General features: G+C 37.2%; 1 protein-coding gene across 9 annotated transcripts in view; it reads right to left on the bottom strand.

Annotated features, from left to right (window-relative positions):
- Positions 1-24943, bottom strand: part of RUFY3 (RUN and FYVE domain containing 3) — an 83075-nt gene that overhangs the window by 8036 nt on the left and 50096 nt on the right. For 3 of the 9 annotated variants that reach the window (XM_067736196.1, XM_067736198.1, XM_067736199.1), the window contains 10 exons: positions 23787-23910; positions 22584-22645; positions 21303-21368; positions 19984-20053; positions 10166-10258; positions 8704-8787; positions 6507-6674; positions 5900-5997; positions 1725-1844; positions 538-637 (listed from right to left, as the gene is read on the bottom strand). In XM_067736196.1, the coding sequence (XP_067592297.1) occupies positions 538-637; positions 1725-1844; positions 5900-5997; positions 6507-6674; positions 8704-8787; positions 10166-10258; positions 19984-20053; positions 21303-21368; positions 22584-22645; positions 23787-23910 (985 nt within the window). Of the gene's footprint in view, positions 1-537; positions 638-711; positions 1865-2065; positions 4344-5899; positions 5998-6506; positions 6675-8703; positions 8788-10165; positions 10259-19983; positions 20054-21302; positions 21369-22583; positions 22646-23786; positions 23911-24943 lie in introns of those variants that run through there. The other 6 variants (XM_067736202.1, XM_067736203.1, XM_067736204.1 and 3 more) reach the window with 4 other exon arrangements.

Raw genomic sequence — 24943 nt, 5'->3', positions numbered from 1 at the left:
CACTACAGGTTGCTGGAGGTCTCTTTCCTAACACTGTTCTGTAGAAGCTTCTACTCCTGCTCTTTAAACCACTCTATATTACCTTCCTTTCCCCGTGCCTAATTCCCTTTTTTTCTAATTTTCCCAAGAGAAGTACCTTGAGTATACTAAAATTGAAATCTTCATGACTTGAAAAAGGTGTACAGAAGCGAATCCATATTTAAGACAATTCTGTTAAAGGGCAATTCAGGGTTGGGGAGGGATGACTATACCATATTATTAAAAAGATACTAAAATAATCTTACTTAACAAACTGAAAGGAATAAGATGGTCACTGGGAATTATGGTCATTAATCCCCTTTTCCAAATGAATTCAAGTTAGAGTGTCCCAGGGGCAGACTCAGAATCAAGCCTCCATGTGTTTACTCCAGCTCTCGCCTGCCACCTACGTACTCAGGCCATAGCAATTAAGCATGTGTTCCATAAGAGAAAACTGTCCGGCCCATCAAGGTAGCCTCTAAAAATTAAGTAAATAAACATGGGAATAACAAATATTACCGTTTTGGGTTCTGGCTTCTGGGAACCCTTTCCTGGGATGCTCCTGTTGTTTTGTAACCTTCTTTCTCTTTCCTGTTTTAGTTCTAACTCAAGCTGGTTCCTGGGATAGGTGGGAGAGAAAAACGATGAAAATTTGGATTTCTGTACGCCTATCTTCTAAAGAATGCCAAACCCTTTTCTTAGAGTTCAGTAATTAAATTTTAATACTTGATTAATAAAAAGTATACCAGATATATATGGACAACCAGGTTTTAAAGTACTAAAATACAATACAATCAAACCAGTAACACTGAAATACATTCAACGTGTTTAATCTTCCTTGGATGATTAAGAATGCACTTTCAGATCTCCCAGTGCCTGAGGGTCACGGCTCCGAATAGCAACATTTAATACTAACTCAATGAAAAGTTGTGGTCAACTGAATGACAACTAGTAAGATTTACTATAATTGAAAGACAGTATTTCTATATTTTCAGCAAGATACAGTATGAAAGCACTAACTCTGTAGTCCCATTACATATGAATTAGCTGCTCTCTCTTCACAGTTACGTAGTTAATCCCCAGTTACACCCTCAACCACTAGTATCCTTAGTAACTGTGTGCTTTTATATCCAACAGCAAAGTTCTATTTGTTTGAAGTCAGTGCCTTAGGTACAGAGTTGAGTCTCATTTGAGAGACGGTATGGAAGAATGGTTAAGGGCTTGGAGTCAGAGAAATTGGCTTTTAAATTAGTGTTGCTACCTATTAGCTTAACTGTGTGAATTTGGACAATTTAACCCCACTGAGCCTCAATTTCCTCTGAAGGTGGGGGTAATAAGATCACCTACAAATAGGGTCGATGGGAAGATGTTAGGAGAGAATGCATATGAAGTTCTTAGTAAAGTATTTGGCACACAGTAAGAATTTAGGAAATCCTGTTATTAGTGTTGTGTTGGCTATTAATTCTCTTACTCCATCCTATTTACCTGGGATCTTGGGTTCTAATTTCCTAATTCTTTGATGGCAAAAGATGTTGACGAGATTTGGGGAATGCTTATGTATGTGAAGCTTTCTGAATTCTAATTCTGGAGAAAGGACATGGCAGGACAAAACAGACATGGCTTGATCAGGAGACCGCCCCTCTCTTGCTGTCTGGCCTTAGTACTTCCCATGACCACCCTGGCCGCTAAAGCCACCCGTTCTTCACCGCTGCCTGGTGAGTTCCTCCACTTCCAGCTGCAGACTGTTGATCTTGTCTCCGAAGTCCTGCTTGAAGAGCCGGTTGTCCAATTCAGCAGACTGGCGGCCTCGCTCAGCCTGGCGCAATCTGGATGTGAGCCATATGAACTTGTGATAAAAAACACAAGCCATGGTGGGGAGGAAGACCAAGTTCAAAACACAAAATAAAACAACCCAAGGGCATGAAGAGACAGAGAGAGGAAAATAAACTTTGTAGGACGTGGGAAGAAATTATGGGGGGAGAAAAGATGGAGAAGAAACAAATTCTTTAAAAAAAGCAAGATGAAGGTGAACCAGGCAGAGGAATAGTTGATTTTCCATTTTTTTTTATTCTAGTACTACAGTTTACAGCCATTAGATGATAAACAATAAAACATCACTTTTTAGAAAATCCATATCCAAAGCCAACCTCAAGTACATAGTAATTAAAGTTAAATCCACTTTTTTGTTTTTATTTCCTAATAGGTTTGGTACTTTATATTTCTGTTTTATACTCACTGGAACTTGCAAATGGGCAACTACCTTCTTATATGTGGAACTAGAACATTTTCCTGGTCCCTTCCCTAAACCACAAATTATATTAAATCACTGGACACTATACATCAACCTTTACCCAGGCTTCGGGTTTTTAACATAATGAAAAGCCTTTGGCTATCTCTTTCCTTTTCCATTTCTACCAACTGGTGTGTGACTAAGTGGACAAACAATTCAGCACTGGGCCTGCGTAAGATTCCTGACCATATTCTCTGGAAGATTGTGAATGTTTTCTTCCAAATATCCTATAACTTTGCACCTATAAAGAAGCATGTTCTAAGGTGAAATATCTCGGGCTCTCTGTAATAGAATTTGGGAGCATGCTACTATGCTACTATGTATAGTCTTTAAAATGTTTTATTTTGGTGTTTGAGCACTCCTTCCAAATGCTCATAGAAAAGGCACCTCATCACCACAAAAGGTTGATGAAGGTAAGAAGAGGTGCAAAATTATAAGAGATAAACTAAGTTCAAAAGTACAGGCTCTTCCATGAAGTTGGTCATATTTTCTTTGACTTGACCTTGGTTCAAGTCTGCAAGGACCTATAAAAACACACATGAAATCTATCTTACTCTCTTAATTCTGTTTTTTTCCAAGAAGACAGTAAAGAATTTCAAGAGCTGGGAGCAAAGTTATCTTTGTCCCCACTTAAGCAGCTGAAATGCTGCAAATCTACTAGAATGAGAAAAAACAGAAAAACAAAAATTCTCCCAAGACTTTTTGAAGGAATAAAGGCTTATGTAACTAACACCTGTTCCCCCAAATCAAAAGTCATTTTTAAAAAAAATCAAAGTATTTATAGGATTATTACAATGTAATGCCTAGGAATGGTCAGATCTGTGGTCACTTAGAAAAAGAAGCCCTGCTGATTATTGTTTATGAATACCTACTGGGAACCTTTATTTTTAGACTAAATAATAATAATGAATATGTTTATCATTTGTCTATTTCCTACTCTGAAATGGTTTTCTAATAGATTGTTATTCTCCTAGAAACTTAAGCAAATTCCCATCTGAACAAAAAGTAACAGAAACTCTTAAGTAAACGTTGCCAGCAAGGAACAAGAGGCAGGAAACCATCACTCATGTCTGTGCCTTGTTGTCTTTACTCCGAAAGGAAAAGCAGGATAGATGTGAAAAACGTGTAGCGTATTTTTTTTTTAATAGAAGAGATGTGCTTTTATTAAAATTGTTCTCTCTGAGCTACCTAAATAGGAAGTGGAATTGCAGGAAAATGGCAGAGGTAGAAGATGACAAATATTAGGAGGGTTTTCCCAAGCTTCCACATTATGTTATCATAAGTTACCTAATCACTAACTTTATCTCTATGACTTTAAAGAAATGTAAGGATGCTGTTCCCCGCCCTCACCCCACTGCCCCCCACCAAAGTCACTAAGGCAAAATAGTTGCAAGCAATCTTGGTTACTGAGAGTAGAACTGTAGTGGAATACTAAGTACTTATCCTTGGCTTGGGGATTAAACCTAGATGACAAAAGTGAAAAGGGGTCATGGCCTAAGAGACACAGAACTACTTTAGAAGAGTCCAAGACCATGTGGCAGTCACCTCTAGTTCATTACATCGCAACGGCAGAACAGGCTCAATGACACAGACATCGCACCTAGAAACTGGTATTGTTGGGGACTGGACTGTAAAGGTACCAGTCATATATGTACAGAGCTTCAATTCCCTAGGATGTTTTTTAATGGTGTGTTTATTTATTGGTCAACTCAAGTAATTTCTCAAAGTTTATTTGGTATTTAATTGAGAACTTATACTCAATTTTCTAACTCTGGGGAGAAAATAAAGAAGAAGAAAACACAGCCTATATATATCAAACGTTTTTTTTTTAAAAGTCCAGCAAATTCAATGTTTGGTGACATTTTATATAGAATCAGAGCATAAATGCAATAACTTTCAGATTTCTTCCTTTTACAATTAAGCTGTGGTATCCAACTTGCGAGGTGACCAGCTGTAAAATGCCTAATGATGTTTTGGGATCAGTTTATTTGCTGCACTATTTAAGGTCTTTGCCTGTTTCACCAAATCCTTCTCACTATATTAATACAATACAAATAAAAATGGGAATGAAAGGGGAATGAGAAAATGAATAAATAGGAAAGACAAAAATAGCAAGAGAACAAGTCAGCTTAATAATACTTGAAGAGGTAAGTCATTATTTTAGTTCTGTCTGCTTTAAATGCCAAGCCAAAAATCCACTGAAAAATAATCTGATACATTTCAAAAACACAATTTATGAACACTAAAATTGATTTCTTAAATCATAAACATATAACTGCTATGAGCAAGCACTTAGATAACTTCCGAGATAGACTGATACTTTTTCATTTCAAATCAGCCAAACCAGAGTTTTCAAGCTTATTTATTAATTTGCAATTAACTTTTGATTCAACAGTAATATGCAGTGCTGTTCAGGACCCACCCTGGTCAAGAGCCATCTGAATAAAAGAAGCCATCCATTCACCCTTTCATCCATGCACTTACTAAATGAATGCCTTGCACACTCAAGGCACTGTGACAGATCCAACAAGGGAACTTAAAGGATTAGTTAACTAATGTCAAGGAACTCAGACTCTCATCAGAAGATACGTATATAAAGGTTTATAAGGTAGGACAAAGTCAGAAGTGCTATAAGCAGTATAGATAGGTATGGATATAAGGCTATGGGAATTCCAACTAGTACAAATTCGCAGTTTACTTTTAGCTGGGAAGGAGTGTTAGAGGAAGCTTTGGGTAGGTGGCATTGAAGCCTGAACATAAAAAATGTATCTGAAGAACAAGGAAGTGGGAAGACAAAGGGCATTTCTAATTGGTGAAACTATTAGGCAAGACATGGATGGGGAAAATGGGAGGCATGTCTAGTAAGTAGTTTAGTTTTGCTCAGGTGCAAGAAGGGTGATCAGTGGGTGTTAACAGGTAGCAACACAGGCTGGCAACGCTTAATGACCATGGGTGCCGCGGCTCATTCAATCTTCAAGCCTTAGCCATTTCTCTTGGCAGCTGAGTCATCAGGAAGAACATGGTGGCTTCAGACAGAAAGAGAAAAGAGTAGCATAGGGAGAAGATGTACTCTGGGCAGATTGAATTGTAGGTACTGGTGGGAAGTAACTGGTCAGGGGATGAAAATGCAAGACTGGTCTCCAGATTGAGGACAGAGCGGGAGACCGACAGATCTAAGAGGTGTGGGCGGGATGTGACAGTAGAAGCTATAGAACTGTTCAGGAGAAAGCAGAGAGAAAAAGGAGATGAGAGAGGAGGGAAAGGGGTTACAGTTATTAGAAGGGCCCTCAGTACCCCTCCATCACCTAGCACCAAAGTCTTCAAAGACCTGAGTGATGAACGGTAACAGAATCACAAACAGATTTAAAAGTCCTTTCATCCTTGTAAGTATCCCTCCTCTAACACATGACACTAAAATGGTTTTTAGTGACATCTTTAAAAAACACAAAATTTAACTGGCTTGCTTTCTACTTGCATGCCTGGTGTTAAGCTTGGAGATTCCCACATACTCTCTGCCAAATGCATAGCGCATTCTCTTCACGTCCAGGACTGAACGCCCTAAATGTTTCACTAAAGAAACAGCACTTTTACCTTTGTTCAAGTTGTTTAATGGTAGCAGCCATCTGATTAGTCTTCTCTTCCAAGCGACTGTTTAGTTCACTTTTCTGTTTCACTCCTAAGTCTGAACTCTGTTATGGAAAAGAATTATGAGTGATGTTTATGTTTGCATATAACATAAAATCCTGAAACAAATCACACATACCTTTTGAACCTAATGGTAAGCGGGAACTAGAGAAATAGAAATGCTCATGTATCTGCATATCAGTTAATTACCAAGTGTACAAAAAGCAAGAAGCAACATTTAAGATTAGTATTGTTATATGCAGTTTTGTCTCAAAAATCAACATTGGAAAGTACATCAATTTATCTATATAACTCAGTTGGCAAGTTAGGCTGGAGAGTAGAAATTATTTTATAGGATAAAAAAGACCCTCTTGCCCAGTTACAATGTAAAAAGTGGCCATGACTTTCCAGAACAGCAATACAGGATCCTAGGATAGACCAATTCCTAAAGTGGTTTATTGGTAGCTAGCCTCAAAATGAGATGTGACCCTTTCTTCTTCTATTTAAAGTGTGATTCTAGAGAAGAAGAGGGGCAGAGGGAAGCCCTGGGATTTTAGAGAGCCAGTGAGCCTACCTGCAACTTAAAGGCAAGTTCATGCTTAAGAGCCCTGAGATCATCCAGCTGCTGCCGCAGAGACACCAGGGCATCCTGCTTCTCACAGACATCCTTCTCCAGCATCTTCATAGCCAGTTCCATCTCCTGTCTCATGCTGATCTGGATTTCCAGTTCTTTTTCAACATCCTGCCCCGAAAGGAAAACAAATTACTTATTCTCTCTTTTCTCAACTAAGTGCAAACCACAAAATTCCACAGGACAAGGTAGACCAAAACTCTCAGGTATAAAGTCTGGCAAAACAGCTATAAGCTATCATTCAATACAGAGACATTAACAAAAAGAATAATAATTAGGATAATTACAGTACCATTTACTCAATAATTTACGAATCTGAAAAACTCCGTAGGCCAAACATAGTGCTATCTAATATGCCTAAAATACTTGAGTCACTTCATTAGATACTAAAACAGACAACTGATGTCACATCTTATTATAGAAATATATATTACGTGTTACAGCAGCCAGCACAAAATGAAGCAGTTGGAATTCTCTTCATTTGGAGGCTACTGACATTTTCAAGAGCCCAAGGAACTCAAAAGATACTTTGGGTCCCCAAGGTAACATCTCAGTTACAGGGAATGGTCAATATGGCTAACTGAGTTTTTTAAAAAATTTGTATTTCATATTGGAGTATAGTTGATTAACAGTGTTGTGTTGGTTTCAGGTGTACGGCAAAGTGATTCAGTTATACGTATACATGTTATCCTTTTTCAAATTCTTCTCCCATTTAGGTTATTACAGAATATTGAGCAGTGTTCCCTGTGCTATACAGTAGGTCCATGTTGGTTATCTATTTTAAATATAGCGGCTAACTGAATTTTTCTATTCATTTATCATGAGATGTATTTTTGTTTCAACCATTATTACTGCAACATTATTTGGATGATCAGGGGTACAAAGACCTGAGGTTCTTCTGCATCCATGCTGTGCCCAGGGCACATTCAGAACCTTGCCTACTTGCTTGGTTTCTTTCTCTTTTAATGAACATTTATCTTAATGTGGTACAAGAATGTGGAAAATTTTATGTAGAATTTTTTCACTTGCCACTTAACTGAGGCACTCTTCTGTACATGGTTAGCATGACAGAAGACAAGATCAGACTGCTTCTTAAAATGCTGACATACATTATTTCTAGGACCTTCCTTATGGAAAGTATTTTGAGATCAAATCCACAAACACATAGAAGGAAAATGATAAATGTTTCAAGGATGTTAAATAACAGTGTTAAAGTAACATTATAAAATAACCTGAAATTCTGTTCTACACACTGTTTGTTATAACAAACTACAAATCAGATCACCCCTTAGTTTTAGACTTCTCCCTGCTGTTAGAGACATTATTGGAGGGGGATTATTTGGTCGTCATACTATCTAAATTACAGGAAGAGTTAATGTACTAATACCACGGTGTATTTAATATACTAATATTTGGATAAAATCTATTATAGGAGTATTAGTCCTTATTACACATTCTTTTATATATGTATATATATATTTTTTAATTTCTAAAAATATCTTAAGACTAATACTGATGTACATTTTTCTGTTTATGTATAAGAACAAGAATAAATTCAGAAATAACAACTAAAAATAAAAGCGTACAATTCTAAATTAATGATTCTTAAGGAGAAGAGGAGCTGCCCAATCCAAGGAGACATATCTTTGCCGGGGTGAGGAGGGGAGATAGCATAGTTTAAAAATGTAGGTTCTGCAACTAAGCCCGTGCGCCACAACTACTGAAACCCACGCACCTAGAGCCTGAGCACCGCCATGAAGAGTAGCCCCTGCTCGCAGCAACTAGAGAAAGCCCACACACAGCAATGAAGACCCAACACAGCCAAAAATAAATAAGTAAATTAATTAATTAAGAAAAGAAAAAAGTAGGTTCTATATACCTAATGTTTTTGCAACACAAACTATAAAAGCAAAAATAAGTTAAAAATTAAAATAGGTAAAATTCCATTGGCTGTTGAGAATGCTCAGAAAAAGGACTGAGGAAGCACTGTAGGGAATATGGGTTAAAAGAATGAGAAACTATTTCATAGGATCCATAAAATTTGCTAGAACACTACTGATATTCCTTGATCTGTGAGGTAAAACCCCTAGGTAGGGGTTTTAATGTGTTCCTGAACTATTAGGACCTAAGCAAAGTTTACCAGTCGTAGTTGTGTCTCCTCCTTTAAGTGCTTCCTTGCTTCACTCAGTGCTTGCCCTTCTGAAGTTCTGTCTGGCTTAGGGCCCTTGAAAAGATAAATAGAATAGTACATATTTAAGGATTTAAAGAATTTATACAGTTTGTGGACACTAGCACTGCTATTTAGTAAGGGAAATGATCATACCTAAACATGTATGATAATGAACGAAGACAACAAAGAAACTGAAGAAGTTTAGTAAGTATTCTTAAGCCAAATTGGGAATTTCTTTCCATTTTGTTTAAAGTCCTAAGATAGTTTACCAAACCAAGTGGTAGAAGTCTTAAAAAATCAGCCTCTGAAAACAAAATAGCATTTACTGTAAACTATAAATTGGGCCAAACGTTCAAACAGGAATGTAGTCCTACTCCAGAGATCTCACATCTGGTGTCTCCACCCATACAGAGAGATCAGAGCTAAACATGAGTAGCTCATCAGAAAATGCTGAGTAGTCACAGTTGTTTTTACAAAGTCCATGCATTAAAGGCAAACATATTACTCATGTCAGTCCCCACTCAGAGCCTAGGTGCTTACTCTTTAAGAACAATGTTAATAACTGGATTTCTGGATTCCTAGGTCACAGCAGGTTAGAAGCATTAGGATAAGTAGGGAGACCTTTCCAGAGAGAGTAATGCTAACAGCAGTTAGAAGCAATAGATGCCAGTGAAATAAAAGGCAGAAAAAACCACCCACAGTAATCTGGGAATATTTAAGCTCAGAAGCTAGAAGCTCTATCAACTTCAATAGCCGACCCCCACCAAAGTAGCACTGTTGTAACTCAGTACAGAATTGCCAATGTTGATAATTATGATATTCAGTCATCATAAAGGGCTAAATGTGTTCAATTACATCCTCCACTTAAGAAAGCTTAGAACTGTACAATATACAAAAGGTTTGCAAAATATCTGTTTAGACATATATAAAAAGTTTGGTATTGGGTTGGCCATAAAGGTCGTTTGGGCTTTTCCATAAGATGTTATGGAACCAACCCTATTCTTTAAGGGATTGAGTTATCTAGAAAATTCATTTATATGGTAACTCTTTCCCAGTGATATCAGATAAACACTTTTTACAAAACAATAACATGGTCTAAAAATAATGGTATATTTAATATAGTAGAACACTTAAATATAGTACAAATCATTAGTATGTAAAAACAAGACGTCGAATTAGACTGTTTATTGAAGTCTCTAAACAGATGTGGGTGGCGGTGAAGCCAAGCAGTGTCTGTAGGAGAAGGGACATAGCCCCTCCCATAACCTTTGCCATTCACTCAATTGTGCCTGGAGCCTCAGTGAAAACGGTGCACTTAACATATGCAAATGCTCACAGCTACCAAGTGGTCCTCTGGAGGCAGCCCCCCCCACCCCCGCCATGACACATGACATGCTCTCTGGGAATATTTCATAAATCCAGTAAGATTAACCTTCCGATTAGATTCCAATATGTAGGAGCTTTCCTCTTTAACTCGTTCCATATCTTCTTGCAGGGTAATAATCCTGTTGTTTGCAACTGCAAGCTGTTGATAAAATTTTAAAAAAAATCGTTATCTTTCTTTCACTAAACACAGGATAAGATAATTCATGATCTGCTAGGACATGATTTTCAGGCTTAGCTATTCTTAGAAGGAAAGAAAGCTATCTATAGCCCCATAAAAATGTTCTTATAGGGAACTTAGGAGAAATGTCTTTAAAGATAAAAATAAAAAATATCTCCTATTACTGCTTTTAGTGTAAACATTTTTTCAGTACCACAATGTTATCTTACAATTATTTACCTCAAGGGTCTCCTCATGGATAATTTGTAATTATATTTAGTTATAAAATCTATTTCTGGACTTCCCTGCTGGCACAGTGGTTGAGAATCCGCCTGCCAATGCAGAGGACATGGGTTCGAGCCCTGGTCCAGGAAGAGACCACATGCTGCGGAGCAACTAAGCCTGTGCGCCATAACTACTAAGCCTGCGCTCTAGAGCCCACGAGCCACAACTACTTAAGCCCACTCGCCTAGAGCCCGCGCTCCACAACAAGAGAAGCCACTGCAATGAGAAGCCCATGCACCACAACGAAGAGTAGCCACAACTAGAGAAAGCCCGTACACAGCAATGAACACCCATCGCAGCCAAAAAAAAATTTAAAAAACCTATTTCTTTTTTTTTTAACATCTTTATTGGAGTATAATTGCTTTACAATGGTGTGTTAGTTTCTGCTTTAAAACAAAGTGAATCAGCTATACATATAAATTTATCCCCATATCTCCTCCTTCTTGCGTCTTCCTCCCCCCTCCCTATGCCACCGCTCTAGGTGGTCACAAAGCACCGAGTTGATCTCCCTGTGCTACGCAGCCGCTTCCCACTAGCCATCTATTTTACATTTCGTAGTGTATACAAGTCCATGTCACTCTCTCACTTCCTCCCAGCTTACCCTTCCCCCTCCCTGTGTCCTCAAGTCCATTCTCTACGACTGCGTCTTTATTCCTGTCCTGCCCCTAGGTTCTTCAGAACCTTTTTCTTTTTTTTTTTGATTCCATATATATGTGTTAGCATGCGGTATTTATTTTTCTCTTTCTGACTTACTTCACTCTGTATGACAGTCTCTAGGTCCATCCACCTCACTACAAATAACTCAATTTCGTTTCTTTTTATGGCTGAGTAATATTCCATTGTATATACAGGCCACATCTTCTTTATGCATTCATCTGTCGATGGACACTTAGGTTGCTTCCATATCCTGGCTATTGTAAATAGAGCTGCAATGAACATTGTGGTACATGACTCTTTCTGAATTATGGTTTTCTCAGGGTATATGCACAGGAGTGGGATTGCTGGGTTGTATGGTAGTTCTAATTTCAGTTTTTTAAGGAACCTCCATACTGTTCTCCATAATGGCTGTATCAACTTACATTCCCACCAACAGTGCAAGAGGGTTCCCTTTTCTCCACACCCTCTCTAGCCTTTATTCTTTGTAGATTTTTTGAGGATGGCCATTCTGACTGGTGTGAGGGTGATACCTCCTTGTAGTTTTGATACTCATTTCTCTAATGATTAGTGATGTTGAGCATCTTTTCATGTGTTTGTTGGCAATCTGTATATCTTCTTTGGAGAAATGTCTACCTAGGTCTTCTGCCCATTTTTGGATTCGGTTGCTTGTTTTTTTAGATATTGAGCTGCATGAGCTGCTTGTATATTTTAGAGATTGATCCTTTGCCAGTTGCTTCATTTGCAAATATTTTCTCCCATTCTGAGGGCTGTCTTCTCATCTCGTTTATGGTTTCCTTTGCTGTGCGAAAGCTTTTAAGTTTCATTAGGTCTCATTTGTTTATTTTTGTTTTTATTTCCATTTCTCTAGGAGGTGGGTCAAAATGGATCTTACTGTGATGTACGTCACAGAGTGTTCTGCCTATGTTTTCCTCTAAGAGTTTTATAGATTCATAGTCTGTCTGGCCTTACATTTAGGTCTTTAATCCATTTTGAGTTTAGTTTTGTGTGTGGTGTTAGGGAGTGTTCTAATTTCATTCTTTTACATGTAGCTGTGCAGTTTTCCCAGCACCACTTATTGAAGAGAGTGTCTTTTCTCCATTGTATATTCTTACCTCCTTTATCAAAAGTAAGGTGACCATATGTGGGTGGGTTTATCTCTGGGCTTTCTCTCCAGTTCCATTGATCTATATTTCCATTTTTGTGCCAGTACCATACCGTCTTGATTACTGTAGCACTGTCGTATAGTCTGAAGTCCGGGAGCCTGATTCCTCCAGCTCCGTTTTTCTATCTCAAGGTTGCTTTGGCTATTTGGGGTCTTTTGTGTTTCCATACAAATTGTGAAATTTTTTGTTCTAGTTCTGTGAAAAATGCCATTGGTAGTTTGATAGGGATTGCATTGACTCTGTAGATTGCTTTGGGTTGTATAGTCATTTTCACAACGTTGACTCTTCCAATCCAAGAACATGGTATATCTCTCCATCTGTTTGTATCATCTTTAATTTCTTTCATCAGTGTCTTATAGTTTTCTGCATACAGGTCTTCTGTCTCCTTAGGTAGGTTTATTCCTAGGTATTTTATTCTTTTTGTTGCAGTGGTAAATGGGAGTGTTTCTTTAATTTCTCTTTCAGATTTTTCATCATTAGTGTATAGGAATGCAAGAGATTTCTGTGCATTAATTTTGTATGCCTCTACTTTACCAAATTCATTGATTAGCTCTAGTAGTTTTCTGGTAGCATAATCTTTAGGATTCTCTATGTATAGTGTCATGTCATCTGCAAACAGTGACAGCTTTACTTCTTCTTTTCTGATTTGGATTCCTTTTATTTCTTTTTCTTCTCTGACTGCTGTGGCTAAAACTTCCAAAACTATGTTGAATAATAGAGGTGAGAGTGGACAACCTTGTCTTGTTCCTGATCTTAGAGGAAATGGTTTCAGTTTTTCACCACTGAGAATGATGTTGGCTGTGGGTTTGTCATATATGGCCTTTATTATGTTGAGGTAAGTTAGTTCCCTCTATGCCTACTTTCTGGAGGGTTTTTGTCATAAATTGGTGTTGAATTTTGTTGAAAGCTTTTTCTGTATCTTTTGAGATGATCATATGGGTTTTATCCTTCAATTTGTTAATATGGTTTATCACATTGATTGATTTGCGTATACTGCAGAATCCTTGCATTCCTGGGAAAAACCCCACTTGATCATGGTGTATGATCCTTTTAATGTGCTCTTGGATTCTGTTTGCTAGTATTTTGTTGAGGATTTTTGCATCTATGTTCATCAGTGATATTGGCCTGTAGTTTTCTTTCTTTGTGACATCTTTGCCTGGTTTTGGTATCAGGGTGATGGTGGCCTTGTAGAATGAGTTTGGGAGTGTTCCAACCTCTGCTATATTTTGGAAGATTTTGAGAAGGATAGCTGTTAGCTCTTCTCTAAATGTTTGATAGAATTCGGCTGTGAAGCCATCTGTTCCTGGGCTTTTGTTTGGTGGAAGATTTTTAATCACAGTCTCAATTTCAGTGCTTGTTGACTGGTCTGTTTATATTTTCTATTTCGTCCTGGTTCAGTCTTCGAAGGTTGTGCTTTTCTAAGAATTTGTGCACTTCTTCCAGGTTGTCCACTTTATTGGCATACAGTTGCCTGTAGTAATCTCTCATGATCCTTTGTATTTCTGTGGTGTCAGTTGTTACTTCTCCTTTTTCATTTCTAATTCTATTGATTTGAGTCTTCTCCCTTTTTTTCTTGATGAGTCTGGCTAATGGTTTATCAATTTTGTTTATCTTCTCAAAGAACCAGCTTTTAGTTTTATTGATCTTTGCTACTGCTTCCTTCATTTCTTTTTCATTTATTTCTGATCTGATCTTTATGATTTCTTTCCTTCTGCTAACTTTGGGGTTTTTTTTTTTCTTCTTTCTCTAACTGATTTAGGTGTAAGGTTAGGTTGTTTATTTGAGACATTTCTTGTTTCTTGAGGTAGGACTGTATTGCTATAAACTTCCCTCCTAGAAATGCTTTTGCGGCATCCCATAGGTTTGGGGTCATCTTGTTTTCATTGTCATTTGTTTCTAGGTATTTTTTATTTCCTCTTTGATTTCTTCAGTGATCTCTTGTTTATTAAGTAGTATATTGTTTAGCCTCCATGTGTTTGTATTTTTTACAGATTTTTTCCTGTAATTTATATCTAGCTTCATAGCATTGTGGTTGGAAAAGATACTTGATAGAATTTCAATTTTCTTAAATTTAAATTTACCAAGGCTTGATTTGTGACCCAAGATATGATCTATCCTGGAGAATGTTTCATGAGCACTTGAGAAGAAAGTGTATTCTGTTGTTTTTGGGTGGAATGTCCTACAAATATCAATTAAGGCCATCTTGTTTAATGTACCATTTAAAGCTTGCGTTTCCTTATTTATTTTCATTTTGGATGATCTGTCCATTGGTGAAAGCGGGGTGTTAAAGTCCCCTACTATGACTGTGACTGTTGATTTCCCCCTTTATGGCTGATAGCATTTGTCTTATATATTGAGGTCCTCCTATTTTGGGTGCATAAATATTTACAGTTGTTATATCTTCTTCTTGGATTGATCCCTTGATCATTATGCTTGTCTCTTGTAATAGTCTTTATTTTAAGTCTATTTTGTCTGACATGAGAATTGCTATCCCAGCTTTCTTTTGATTTCCATTTGCATGGAATATCTTTTTCCATCCCCTCACTTTCAGTCTGTATGTGTCCCTAGGTCTGAAGTGGGTTTCCTGTAGACACGACATATACGGATCTTGTTTTTGTATCCATTCAGCCAGTCTGTCTTTTGGTGGGAGCATTTAATCCATTTACATTTAAGGTAATTATTGATATGTATGTTCCTATTACCATTTTCTTAATTATTTGGGGTTTGCTATTGTAGGTCTTTTCCTTCTCTTGTGTTTCCTGCCTAGAGAAGTTCCTTTAGCATTTGTTGTAAAGCTGGTTTGGTGGTGCTGAATTCTCTTAGCTTTTGCTTGTCTGTAAAGATTTTAATTTCTCCGCTGAATCTGAATGAGATCCTTGCTGGGTAGAGTAATCTTGTTTGTAGGTTCTTCCCTTTCATCACTTTAAATATGTCTTGCTACTCGCTTCTGGCTTGCAGTTTCTGCTGAAAGATCAGCTGTTAACCTTATGGGGATTCCCCTGTATGTTATTTGTTGTTTTTCCCTTGCTGCTTTTAATATTTGTTCTTTGTATTTAATTTTTGATAGTTTGATTAATATGTGTCTTGGCATGTTTCTCCTTGGATTTATCCTGTATGGGACTCTCTGTGCTTCCTAAACTTATTTCCTTTCCCATATTAGGGAAGTTTTCAACTATAATCTCTTCACATATTTTCTTCTTCTCTTCTTCTTCTGGGACCCCTGTAATTCAAATGTTGGTGCGTTTAATGTTGTCCCGGAGGTCTCTAAGACTGTCCTCAATTCTTTTCATTCTTTTTTCTTTATTCTGTTCTGCAGTAGTTATTTCCACTATTTTATCTTCCAGGTCACTTATTGGTTCTTCTGCCTCAGTTATTCTACTTTTGATTCTTTCTAGAGAATTTTAAATTTCACTTATTGTGCTGTTCATCATTGTTTGTTTGCTCTTTAGTTCTTCTAGGTCCTCGTTAAACGTTTCTTATATTTTCTTCTTTCTATTTCCAAGATTTTGGATCACCTTTACTATCATTACTGTGAGTTCTTTTTCAGGTAGCATGCCTATTTTCTCTGCATTTATTTCGTCTGGTGGGTTTTTTCCTTGTTCCTTCATCTGCTGTGTGTTTCTCTGTCTTCTTATTTTGCTTAACTTACCGTGTTTGGGATCTCCTTTTTGCAGGCTGCAGGTTCGTACTTCCCATTGTTTTTGGTGTCTGCCCCCAGTGGGTGAGGTTGGTTCAGTGGGTTGTGTAGGTTTCCTGGTGGAGGGGACTGGTGCCTGTGTTCTGGTGGATGAGGCTGGATCTTGTCTTTCTGGTGGGCAGGACCGTGTCTGGTGGTGTGTTTTGGGGTGTCTGTTACCTTACTATGATTTTAGGCAGCCTCTCTGCTAATGGTGAGGTTGTGTTCCTGTCTTGCTAGTTGTTTGGCTTAGGGTGTCCAGCACTGTAGCTTGCTGGTTGTTGAGTGGAGCTGGGTCTTAACGTTGAGATGGAGATCTCTGGGAGAGCTTTCACCGTTTGATATTACATGGAGCTGGGAGGTCTCTGGTGGATAATGTCCTGAACTTGGCTCTCCTGCCTCAGAGGCACAGGCCTGACACCTGGCCGGAGCACCAAGACCCTGTCAGCCACACGGGTTTTGGTAAGTCTGAGGTCTTCTGCCAGCATTCAGTAGGTGTTCTGTAGGAGTTGTTCCACATATAGATGTATTTCTGATGTATTTGTGGGGAGGGAGGTGATCTCCACATCTTACTCCTCCACCATCTTGAAGGTCTCCTGAAAAAAACCTATTTCTAAAATGTATAAGGTCACCTCATGCCTTGGGACCCATCTTACAAACCCTCCATAAAACCTTTAACAGATAATTTTTTTTTAAATGTTCAACTTTCTTTTTAAAGATTTATTTATTATTTATTTATGTATTTAGTTTATTGTAGGCTGCGTTGGGTCTTACTTGTGGCATGCGGGATCTTTCATTGTGGCGTGCGGGCTCTTTGTTGTAGTGTGTGGGTTTCTCTTCTTTAGTTGTGGCACCCAGGCTCCAGAGCGTGTGGCCTCTGTAGTTTCTGCGGCACGTGGGCACTAGTTGAGGCACGCGGGCTTAGCTGTCCCACGGCATGTGGGATCTTAGATCCCTGGTCAGGGATCAAACCCGCATGCCCTGCATTGTAAGGTGGATTCTTTACCACTGGACCACCAGGGAAGTCCCTACATATAATTTTTAAGAGAGTAAGGAATGGATTCCAAAGTTCTCACTCTAAAAGATGCCATTAAGCATTAAAGAGATTTTTCTTTTCAGCACCTACAAAGACAAGGTAATGTTATTGGCAGTGTATCTCTAGGGGAAATGTTTATAACCCTATTCCACTGGAGGGAAGAGTATGGTGGAAACGCTCTCCTCTGCACCTACCGAGCTCAGTTCCCACAGAGAGTGGGAAGGTGCCTGAAGGAGGCTAGGAAAGGAACTGAGCAGACTCCTCTCAGCCAGGCTAGTCTCCCTTTTCGTCATCTCTGCTTGGTTCCTGTTCTACTATGTAAGTACAGAGGAGCCAAGCTCAGGCAAGCTTTCTAGAGGCAGGTATGGCAGCCCATTTCTCTCTCTGCTCTGTGGGCCTAAAATGCGTAAAGAAGTAACTCTGGGCAGACGGGTCTGCTCTCTAGATCCAAGCGCACCTCGGACTGCTTCTTCCAAGGTCTCATCATCAGAGAAAATATTACAAGTGACGACTGCAGATCCAAGTGCACTTTCTAAGTCAGCTTTACCAACATAAAGTGGATGTTTATTTACCTTCATCTGCTCAGTTCTTCTCATTTTGTCATATTGGTTCAGAACTCAGGAGGGGAAAAGAGGTCTTTTTTGTTTTGTTTTGTTTTTTACTGGTCCCTTTAAATCCAAAATAGATGGAAATGAGAGGGCAGAACTTATTAGCCTTGTCTGCTCTTTATAAAGTCTACACACAGTGCTTTCCTATCTCTAAAAGTTCAAAGCTTTAAGAAAATAAATCTTACTGGTAAGATAAATAAGTAAACGAATAAATTAATATTGTTGGTAAGATAAGTTTAGGCCAAGAACACAAGTCCTGTGACTGAGGGAATAAAATTTATATTTACTGAGTGCTTATGATGTGTCAGGCACTAGTCTAGTCCCTTATGCATTAAATCATTTAATTTGTACAAAAATCTTCTTCTTCTTCTTATCCCCATTTTACAGATAAGTAAACCAAAGAATAGGAGCTCAAGTAACTGGCCCAGGATCAGAAAGCTAGCAAGCGCCAGACCTGGGACACAAATTCAAGTCTAGCTCTGGAGAGCAGGCTTAATTAATATGCCACACTGCCTCAATATAACAGCAGTAGAATCACAGTAGAAAACTGCTCTGCAGAATGTTTCCAAAGCCTTGTGGCATAAAATTCTAAGGGTCATATCAATAAATTAAAGTTTTAATATAATTTAAAAATCTACATCCAAAAATAAAGCCCCCAGAACTGAGTAATATGGAAGGTGTTTTAAATTCATAACAATGAACAATGATTTTTTCCTTCTGAAAAAAATCTGATTAGATAGCGTTTCCTGACTAGCGCTTTAACTTGCTTATTTTAGACCAAAATTTTTTTTTGAAGTATAGATGATTTACAATATTATATTAGTTTCAGGTGTACAACATAGTGATTCAATATTTTTATAGATTATACTTTATATATATAAAATCTATATATAAAATATGTAGATTATATATTTTATATATTATAACCTTAAAGTTATTATAAAATATTGGCTATATTCCCTATACTATACAATATATTCTTGTAGCTTATTTATTTTATACATAATAATTTGTACCTCTTAATCCCCTACCCCTATCTTGCCCCTCCCCACTGTTAACCACTAGTTTGTTCTCTATATCTGTGCGTCTGTTTCTGTTTTGTTTTATATTCATTTGTTTGTTTCATTTTTTAGATTCCACATTTAAATAAGATACAGTATTTGTCTTTCTCTCTCAGATTTATTTCACTAAGCACAATACCCTCCAGGTCCATCTATGTTGTTGTACTTAACCAAATTTTTCTCACTGTATGTAATAGGATAGTTATAATTTGAAAAAGAGAAGATGAAGTCTTTGCCACCTAAAAAATTTTATTTAAGGTTTCTCATAGAAACGTCTAATGCTACTGAAGAAAAAAATATGTCGCTTAGCCTTTGGTAAGTTAGGGGAAAAAAAATTAATCAGAAGTAAAATATGAGGTTATTTTTCTATTCTAATTTTAGGGACTTTTCTAAGAGTTTTCACATGTATATTCTTACTTGATCTTCAGGGTAATTGTGAGCTAAAAGGGGAAACACTCTAATTTGCCAGTTAGGGAACTGGGCCTCTTGGAGGTCAAGTGACTTACTTGCTCAGGAGCACATGACATGTAAACTGCTACACCAAGCACTCTTCTAACTGATTTTACTTGCATTACTTCATTATTCCTTTCAACAACCCCATGTGCTAGGTATGGAGTTATTATTATAGATAAAGAAATGGAGGCAATGAAAGAGTAAATAATAGGGTCATATTTGTTATTTCATTGTCAACTGCAACCACATCTTTGCTAGGCTAACATCCCCACAGTTTACTGTTAGTTCATTATTAGTACTGGTCTCCTGACCCGTGTTCTTTATGTCATCTACCCCATCACCCCAAGGAGAAAATAAAACCCTTGAAGGCGGGAACTTGCCAATCTGGCACACATAAATCAATGCCTGGCAGATATAAATCTTTGTCTAGCTCTGGCACATACGTAGTACCCAAATTGTTTGATGAATGAATAAATGATGAATATCACGCTACCTGCTAAACATTAACTCTAGGCTAGCCCAGACAAAACATTCACAAAAGAAAGCAAAATATTTGATCAGCCCAGGTTCTATGACTTCATATTCCAACTGGATAACTGAGACCCCTCAGATAAGCCAGCTGGCCATTCCTGGTCAGAACAAGGAGTCCTATAGTAGATATTATCTGAAAAGTCAAGTCCTTTATTTCCAGGTTCCAGAGAAATTATTTTCCACTAATACACTCTACTAAATTCTATAAGTCAATCAAAAAACTTCTAAAACACTTACCTCCTCTGTCAGTTTAGTGTTGGATTTTTCTAATGCATCCACTTTTGCCTGAAGGTTGTTTACAGTAGCACTATCAAGAGAAGAAAAAACATAATAGTCTCTTTTGATAAACAGAGCAATATCCTGTACTTTCTTTTAAAATACTCATTATACTTTCATTGTTTACTGTCCATAATTCTTGACAGACTTGTAGGCTCTAAGACAGCTTAGAAGGTGATGTGTGTCTTACCTGCTCCATTCTTGGCACTGAAGTTTGTATTTAATAAGTATTTGTTGATGAAATAAAAGAGGTGATGCACTACACAGTAAACTTTGTTTACTTAAATAATAATAATGGGCTACATGAGTTATGATGTGCTTGCCATACACCAAGCACTCTTCTGATTTTACTTGCATTATTTCATTACTCCTTTCAACAACCCCATGTGCTAGGTAGGGGGTTGTTATTATAGATAAAGAAATGGAGGCATTGAAAGAGTAAATAATAGGGTCATATTTGTATTTGTCAACTGTAACCACATCTTTGCTAGGTTAACATATCCACAGTTTACTGTCAGTTCATTATTAGTACTCAGTCCCCAGAGAAAATGTACTTAAATTGTTCTTGAGTTTTCTAGATGGAACCAAGACTATAATTTATATTGATACTGGTATAGTCACATTTTAGGTCTTACTTAAATTAAAATGATTATCTTTCATAAGAGAACTATAAATAAGGTAATTAATGGGTATATTAATTCTTCTGAATTATTCAACAGTTTTTAGACCATCAGTACACTTGAGAATACCAATAAATTTTGGATAGCTCTCCTCAGGAAAGAAGAGATTGTTTTATAACCTGGTCATGAAAAATACTTGGTGAGTACTTGGTAAATTAATGGTAGTGATGGTGGAAAAAGGGTAAATTAATACTATCAATCCAATGGATGAGAAGTGCAAGGGACCAACGAGATACAATTAAAGGTACTAAAGTGATGAGTGCTTTACCCAAGATTTAGTCCTGAAATATGTGGCTGGATCTACCGAACCAAGAAGACCTCCAATTTCAACTATGTCACAAACTTAAGAGTTCTTAACTGAATATATTTACATAATCACTAAAATTCTAATTACATACTGATTTTATATTGCTTTTCATTAAAGCTCACTGAACAGTTAAATGCCACATATCCAGTGTCTAGCTCAGTGCCTGGTAAGCAGTAATTCTATATATATTTGTTGAGTATTGTCTGAATTTATCCTAACTGCTCATCAGTTTACCTTTCCCTTCCCCCACACCAAAACCCCCAGTAACATAACAGTATTTATTCATTCTTTACTTCAGATGTCTGTTGAGTTCTTCTACATAGTTCTTCTGATCCAGAATTGCAGTAATCTGGCCATCTCTGAGGGAAAAAAAAAAAAATAGAAAAAAAGTAAATAATATTAGAAATACCAAGATGCCCCACCCCTAATCTTTTCATAAAACAAAGAAAGGAAATTATGGCACAGACACACTGTTTCAGAAGACAGACCTGATGTATAATCCCCTTGGCATATCAACAAGAGACTTGGAGGTTTAAAATGGAAACCACCCCTGCATATTAATAAAGCTCTTGCTATAGCTTATATATCTTAATAACTTAGGTTATAGGTATAATGTATAATCTATTAGAGGCATTTAAAGAATAAAAAGTTTCTTCTCACAATTGATAGATTTTTATTTTAGCTTTGTTAGTATTATTTATCATAACAATTTTCCATTTGTCATAGGAATTGAATTAAGCTTATTTGGGTGAAATAATTATTGTTCTCAAAGGCTATATATTTATTTGCCTTTAACTGCTGTTTGGCTTCAAAGTGAATGGTATAAAAGGCTTTCACAAAGATCAGGTGTTTATTATTACATGAGTAAATTAAGTGTGGAAAAAGAAGGTTCACTTCTGGGACCAGATAATCTAGAATAGGCAAAAGTTAAACAGACAGACTTTTCAACTGAAAAACAAAATTCAAGGCCACATACCTCTATGACTACTAAAAGGACAAGCAATATAATCTTAGCTCAATGCCTAAGGTTAAAAACTTCAGACTATGCTTTCAACTGCTAAATTTATAAAGGTAAAAGGTGAGTTTCTGATCGCTAATTTCCAAGTACCATATGAATATTTTTAAAACTTTAAATTTTGAAATTATTTTAGATTTACAGAAGTTGTAAAAGTACTGCCCAGTTCCCATACACTCAGCTCCCCCTATTATTAGCATTTTACATAATCCCATGATGCACATGTAATAGTGCAAATTTTAAGCAAACCGACAATGCAATCCTTCTGGTCAAGAAAACCATGTTTCCAAACATTACTTTTAAGAGATGAAGCATTTGATTCCTTTTATAAAAATTTTTGTTTTGTTTGCCCCTGAGCCACATAGTAGGAAAATCTACTTAACTAAAATCCCTTTTAGGGTTTAGCAGGCATAATTGTCAGATATTTTTGACAAGATTCTATTAAAGCTATCTCATCAGAAATTCTTTCAGCACATCTGTTAAAGCAGTACTGTTGTAAACTTTAAATACTATCAAAGAACATTAAAGAAAAAAGAAAACTAATTTTCTTTGTACATACCCTTCACTACCTTTACTGCTGTTCCCATCCTTGAGATACATTGAAAAATCTATAACTCCAACCTACAGAGAGAATGTTCAGAATTCAATATAAAATTAGATACTTTTCCCAAGGCATAACACAATGTCTCTTTTTAGGTACTCAAAATAGTATTACGGTCATGACAACTACTAGAAATTTTTAATAAAAATTTAATGTTTTATTATAATCAAGAATTGACGGTTGTAAAGCAATCATACCCCAATAAAGATGTTAAAAAAAAAAAAATTGACGGGACTTCCCTGGTGGCGCAGTGGTTAAGAATCCGCCTGCCAATTCAGGGGACACGGGTTCGATTCCTGGTCCGGGAAGATCCCACATGCCGCGGAGCAACTAAGCCTGTGTGTCACAACTTCTGAGCCTGTGCTCTACAGCCTGTAAGCCACAACTACTGAGCCTGTGTGCTGCAACTACTGAAGCCCATGCGCCTAGATCCCACGCTCCACAACAAGAGAAGCGACAGCAATGAGAAGCCCGTACACTGCAACGAAGAGTAGCCCCTGCTCGCCACAGCTAGAGAAAGCCCGTGCGCAGCAACGAAGACCCAACGTAGCCAACAAAAGAGAAGAAAAAAAAAGTTGGAAAAGGTAACTTAAAAAAAAAAATGCTCCTCCTTAAAAAAAAAAAAGAATTGGCAAGGGTTGTAAATAAAGAACCAAGATTAAGTCAGTAGGACATGGCTAAGAAAGTCAACTGAATACTTAATATAAATTGAGGTTTAACATTTCTTTCTCTCTTGCTTATTTAAAATATTCTGCTACTAAACCCCTGTGTATATATTTTGGCTTATATGTGTGTACATATATTAGGTTGGCCAAAAAGTTTGTTTGGGTTTTTCCATAAGATGCTACGGCAAACACATATACATATGTTTGCTGCTGAACCACACAGCACACAGCATATATATATATATTTTACCCTTTACAAAATATTTTTAACAGGGATCACAGTTAAGACAAGAATTTGAAAAACATTCATTATGCATAAATAAGCCAAGCTGGAAGGAAAAACAAACATTTTTTATATTCACATCAAAAATAAAGAAAATCCTATTTATGACTCATAGAAGTTCCCCTAATTTGGTTGGTATAATCTGATCAATCCAAATTCTGAGATAACAGAACTCAGAGTGACACACTAGGTAACCAAGTATCTTCCTCATACCTGAGAGTCCAAATCTTCTCCTTTCATACAGAAATTGGCATCAATGACATTCAGACCCACCAACAGACCAGCAATTATGGCTCCCTCTTCTTCCATCATAAGGGCATTGGGTTCATAGAATTCACTGTAAGAGAAATCCATGAAACAGTCTACTGTAATAAAACCTCAAGAATCCAATGATGTAACCATGAGACAAGGAGAAAAGCACTTGCCTCGTGGTTAAATATGGTCATCTATAATAACAGCAAAAAAGTAAAAACAAGGATTACTTGGATACTTTATTTTAGATAATAGGGACATGAACAGACTCTAGATAATAGACAGTCCAGCTGAAAGAAAAGTGATTAGAATGGTATTTTCACTGAAGTGAGCATTCATGCTTCTGACACATATCTGTATTTGTAACGCACCACGGGATAATTTTTCAATCTTTCATGCGTCTTAAAAAAACCGATTATTTTGTTTTTAAAAAATTGCCTTTTTTCTGATCTGCTTTATTTTTTAAATTTAATTTTATATATATTTAAAATTTTTTTATTTTATATTGGAGTATAGTTGATTTACAATGTTATGTTAGTTTCAGGTATACAGCAAAGTGATTTAGTAATACATATACTGTATTGTTGTATGCAATAGTAGTTCATTCACTTTCACCTCTGGACAGTATTCCATGGTAGGGATATACCACAATGGATTCATTCTATTTGCTGTTTCAGTTGTGCAGGCTACAGTGCTTTGCTGAACACTACTGCACATGGGTTTGGGTACATATACACATGCATTTCTGTTAGACATACCTAGGGTGTGAAACTGCTGAGTCAAAGTAAGTGAAAATATGTATTAAAAAGTGTTCCCGGGCTTCCCTGGTGGCGCAGTGGTTGAGAGTCCGCCTGCCAATGCAGGGGACACGGGTTCGTGCCCCGGTCCGGGAAGATCCCATGTGCCGCGGAGCGGCTGGGCCCGTGAGCCATGGCTGCTGAGCCTGTGCTCCGCAACGGGAGAGGCCACAACAGCGAGAGGCCCGCATACCGCAAAAAAAAAAAAAAAAAAGTGTTCCGTCTAGTTCGTAAGACTGAATGCATTTACTCTAGTGCTCTGCTGGATGAAGAGCTAATTCTTCAGACCCCAACTGAATCATATAATTTTGTAGCCGCCTA

Source organism: Pseudorca crassidens, chromosome 4, assembly GCF_039906515.1.
Source record: "Pseudorca crassidens isolate mPseCra1 chromosome 4, mPseCra1.hap1, whole genome shotgun sequence".
Classification (NCBI taxonomy): domain Eukaryota; kingdom Metazoa; phylum Chordata; class Mammalia; order Artiodactyla; family Delphinidae; genus Pseudorca; species Pseudorca crassidens.
Note: the sequence above shows the minus strand (reverse complement) of the source record. Positions and strands in the feature narration are given on the sequence as shown.